The sequence below is a fragment of the Littorina saxatilis genome, linkage group LG6 (assembly GCF_037325665.1).
Source record: "Littorina saxatilis isolate snail1 linkage group LG6, US_GU_Lsax_2.0, whole genome shotgun sequence".
NCBI lineage: Eukaryota > Metazoa > Mollusca > Gastropoda > Littorinimorpha > Littorinidae > Littorina > Littorina saxatilis.
In genome coordinates this window covers 41,091,346-41,095,707 of record NC_090250.1, presented here as the reverse complement: position 1 = coordinate 41,095,707, position 4,362 = coordinate 41,091,346, and the positions used below count along the sequence as shown (strand labels likewise).

The following is a 4,362-nucleotide window of genomic DNA, read 5'->3' as shown; positions in this document are numbered from 1 at the left end:
TCACACAACGCGGCTGTAATAATCCGCTCCCGCGTTTTCACGTCCTCGGATCGCACGAATCCGGAAAGAGAATGGCTGAAGCAACAATGCCCATCGCATCAGACGACCGTTTGAGGTTTTTGCTCTCTGCAAGTGTTGCAAAGACTGATGATCAGTCTGAAGTTCAAACTCTTGGCCATACAGGTACACCTCAAACTTCTTGACAGCCCACACCACGGCCAAACACTCCTTTTCAACAGTGGCGTAGTTTTTCTCTGCAGAGTTCAGCTTGCGGCTTGCAAATGACACAGGTTTCAACTCCCCATCCCTCTCTTGCAGCAGAACAGCTCCGAGACCAACGTCAGAGGCATCGGTCTGCAGTACAAATGGCTGGGACAAGTCAGGCAAGCAGATAACAGGCGGTTTGCTGAGAATCTCCCTGAGAGTGTTGAAAGATTCCTCACAAACCTCGGTCCACTGAACCTTGTTTGAGCAGTTCTTCCGTGTCAAGTTGGTAAGGGCCAGAGCAATGGCAGCAAAGTTGGCTACATAGCGTCGATAGAAACCAACCAGGCCAAGAAAAGCGCGGACTTCTTTCTTGGTTTCAGGACGTCTTGAAGCTTGAATCTTCTCCAACTTGGCTGCCTCTGGCCACATCAGGCCATGGCCAACTCGATGACCCAGGTAGTCCAGTTCAGGGAATCCTACGAAGCACTTCGTAGGTCGAGCCGTGAGACCTTCTTCTTCCAGACGACGAAAAACGGCCTCCAGGGCCTCAAGATGAGTCCCCCAGTCTTCAGTGCCGATGAGGATGTCGTCCATAAAGTTGTGGACATCACTTCTTTGCAGAGGGTTGAGAAGCTTCCTCATCATGCGGCTGAAAACTGCGACAGCATTCTGAAGACCAAACGGCATCATGGTCCATTGGAATTGTCCCTGAGGAACGATGAACGCAAGCTTCGGTCTGTCTTCAGTAATGACTGGTATCTGCCAATACCCCTTCGACAAATCTATCTTGGTGAAGTACTTGGCACGCCCAAGACAGCTGAAGAGTTGATCGATGTCAGGGAGTGGTTCTCCATCAAACTCAGTGACCCTGTTTAGCTGACGATAATCGATACAGAACCGAATCGTCCCGTCCCTTTTCTTCACGAGGACCACTGGAGCGTTGTAAGGTGAGGACGCAGGTTCTATGACACCCATTTTCAGCATGGCCTCCACTTCCTTCTTCACAGTTTCAGTTTGGGAGTATGGCACAGGTCGAGGACGGACAAAAACAGGCTTTGAAGTCAGTAGGCTGACAGAAAATTCCTCAAGCTTGGTAGAACCAGGCAAATCCGTGAGCGCTTTGACGAAACGACCCTTGAAACGATTCACATCGTCACGCTGACTGTCAGTCAAAGCCGGGTTGCACTGAACATCACTCGGACCTTCTTTGGACTGAAGTGCAGGTAGAGGGATGTCTCGTGGGTATGTCACGTCTTCCTCTGAGGTGGCTCCTGATTCATCGATCACCACGGCACATGTAGTGACGACATCTTGATCCGTTCTTGATGTGGTAGGTCTGGACCCCCTCTCAACGTATTCCTTGATCAGATTGGCGTGGTACAACTTTTCTTTGGTGCCTACACGCAGACGATAGTCGCATTCTCCAACTTTTCCTACAACCTCGTAGGGTCCTTCCCAAGCCATTTCTAACTTGTTCTTCTTCAGGGGTAGGAGAAGCAGAACTCTACTTCCAATCTTGAAGTTTCGTGTCACTGCACGACGATCAAAAGCTCTGGCGTAGCGCCGGGAGGAGTTGTCCAGGTTCTGCTGTGCGATTTTCAAAGTGTCTTCCAAACGCTGACGCAGATCCACGACATACTCAGCAGTAGTCCTAACTTCTGCAGGGGTGTCTTTGGTCCATATCTCCTTGAGAAGGGAAAGAGGTCCTCTCACAGTTCTCCCGTACAAAAGTTCAAAAGGGGAAAACCCTAAACTTTCCTGTGGTACCTCTCGGTAGGCGAAAAGGAGGGCAGGAACAAAACGATCCCAATCTTTGGGTTTCTCCATGCAGAGCTTCTTCAGCATTGTCTTCAGTGTCCCATCGAATCTTTCTACTAGACCATTACATTGAGCATGATATGGTGTCGTGGTGAGTCCTTTCAGGGCAAGAAACTGATTCACTTGCTTCATGAGATTGCTGACAAACTGAGAACCCCTGTCGGTCAGTACTTCTTTGGGAACTCCAACCCGAGTATACATCTGCCAGAGTGCTTCAGCCACACGCTCTGCTTCGATGCTGGGTAAAGGGGTCGCTTCTGGGTACCGGGTGGCATAGTCTACAGCAACCAGAATGTAGCGGTTCTTTCTTTCGGAGATGGTCAAAGGCCCCACAATGTCAACAGCGATTCTCCGGAAAGGTTCATCCAGCAGAGGCATCTTTCCAAGTGGTGCTTTTGGAATTTTCCCCTTGGGTAGAGCTCGCTGGCAAACGTCGCAGGATTGTACATATCGACGGATGTCACCGCCCATTCCCGGCCAGTAGAAAGAGTTCCACACTCGATCTCGAGTCCTCCTCGAACCAAGATGGCCAGCCATTGGTACATCATGCGACAGCTTAAGGATTCCAGGTCTCAAGGCTTCTGGTACAACTATCTGATGGTACACATCTTCACCTGATGAGAACTCCCTTTGCAGAACTCCTTTCTTCCAGGAAAACTTCACTTGGCCATGTTTCCCGGAGGGAGCAGGATTACTAACCGCCGCTAGCTCTCGAATGCGTGCCAATGTAGAGTCGTTCTCTTGTAGCTGAATGAGTTCATCTCGGGTGACACCTCCCAGTCCGGAGTCCTTCATTTTAAGAGTTTTGGGTCCTTGTTGTTCTCGAGCATGCTGTGCTCTGGTGACAACAGATGTCTTCACAGGATATGCCTTCCCCCTGTACACCGGAACTTCAAGAGTTTGTCCATCAGGCAACGGGATGGCATTTCCAATCAATACAGGATGAGCAAGATCCTCCACCACAATAGCAATTGCCTTTCCTGAAAAGAAAGGCGATTCAAAGTCAATTACAACAGTTGGGCACTCTCGTTCGACGTTGCCGGCTGCAAGTCGGATGGTTTGTCGTCCAATGCTGCGCTTGTTATCTCGCACAAGAGACGAATCCACCACTAGCCCGTCAGCTCCAGTATCCCTCAGGGCAGATACTGAAGAACCATTGACTTTCACTGTACATCTAGGAGAGTAGGTCAGTTGGCTGCAAGGATCACAGAGAGCAGGCAGTTCAGTTCCTGAGGTGACTGTTCCTAGAGTGACAACAGTTTTCACCGAAGTTAGACGAGGACAGTGTCTTCTAGAGTGACCTTCCTGACCGCAGTTAAAACATTTTCCCTTGAATCCAGATGGCTTTGAGCCAGCAGGTTTTGCTGGAGTTGCATCCTTCTTCGGGCTACTTGGTCCTTTCTGGTGACCCGATGCTTTACCAAAGACCGTAACTGGATTTTTCCTGGCCCGTTTCGACGATGCAAATCTCTCAGCTAGTTCAGCAGCTTCAGAAAGGGTACTGGGGTCATTCTGTCTGATGAAGTCGGCAAGTTCTCCAGATACTCTGTCGAGAAGGTGCTCCATCAGTATGAGATCTCGAACTCCTTCGTATGTCTCCTCCTTCTTGGCTGCCTTTCTCCACCGCTCAAACCAAATCCGGAGCCGAGTAGCATGCTGCTGAAATGTTTCTTCATCCCTTTTCACAGCCTGACGAAACTTGGAGCGGTAAGAGTCTGCAGTCCAACGAAAAGCCCCACGTAGCGTCTCCACCACTTTGTCGTACTTTAGCGCGTCCTCATCAGGCAATTCTAGGTAAACCTCTGAGGAAAAACCTTTAAGAAGTGTCCCCAGCCTAGCTCCCCAGTCTCGTTCCCTGTTCCACCCACTCAGGGATGCCGCTCTCTCAAATCGCCCTAGAAAAGTATCCAAATCTTCTTTGGTGGTATCAAAAGGATCGATCTTTAGACGGACAGGTTCTATTGGACGGATATGGGGAACATGAGCAGTTTCTTCACGCTGGGCCCTTGCTATCTGTGTCCGAATCCTCTCCTCCTCCAACTCAGCCAAACGTTGACGTCGGGTATATTCTTCCTCATCTCTCTCCTGTCTTCTTCTTGTCTCTTCTTGTCTCAGTCGAGCCTCTTCCTCTTCTCTCTCCTGTTTCCTTCTTGCCTCTTCCTCTTCTCTCTCCTGTTTCCTTCTTGCCTCTTCCTGTCTCAGTCGAGCCTCTTCCTCTTCTCTCTCCTGTTTCCTTCTTGCCTCTTCCTCTTCTCTCTCCTGTTTTCTTCTTTCTCTCTCCTGTTTCCTTCTTGCCTCTTCCAGTTGAGCTTTTAGCAGCTGAGCCTCCAATCCCAT

The 4,362-nt window shown here is 49.8% G+C and overlaps 1 protein-coding gene across 1 annotated transcript; it reads right to left on the bottom strand.

Moving 5' to 3' along the window:
* Positions 1-4,362, bottom strand: LOC138968021 (uncharacterized). Its single transcript, XM_070340581.1, has one exon. The coding sequence runs from the start codon at positions 4,360-4,362 to the stop codon at positions 1-3; it is 4,362 nt and encodes a 1,453-aa protein (XP_070196682.1).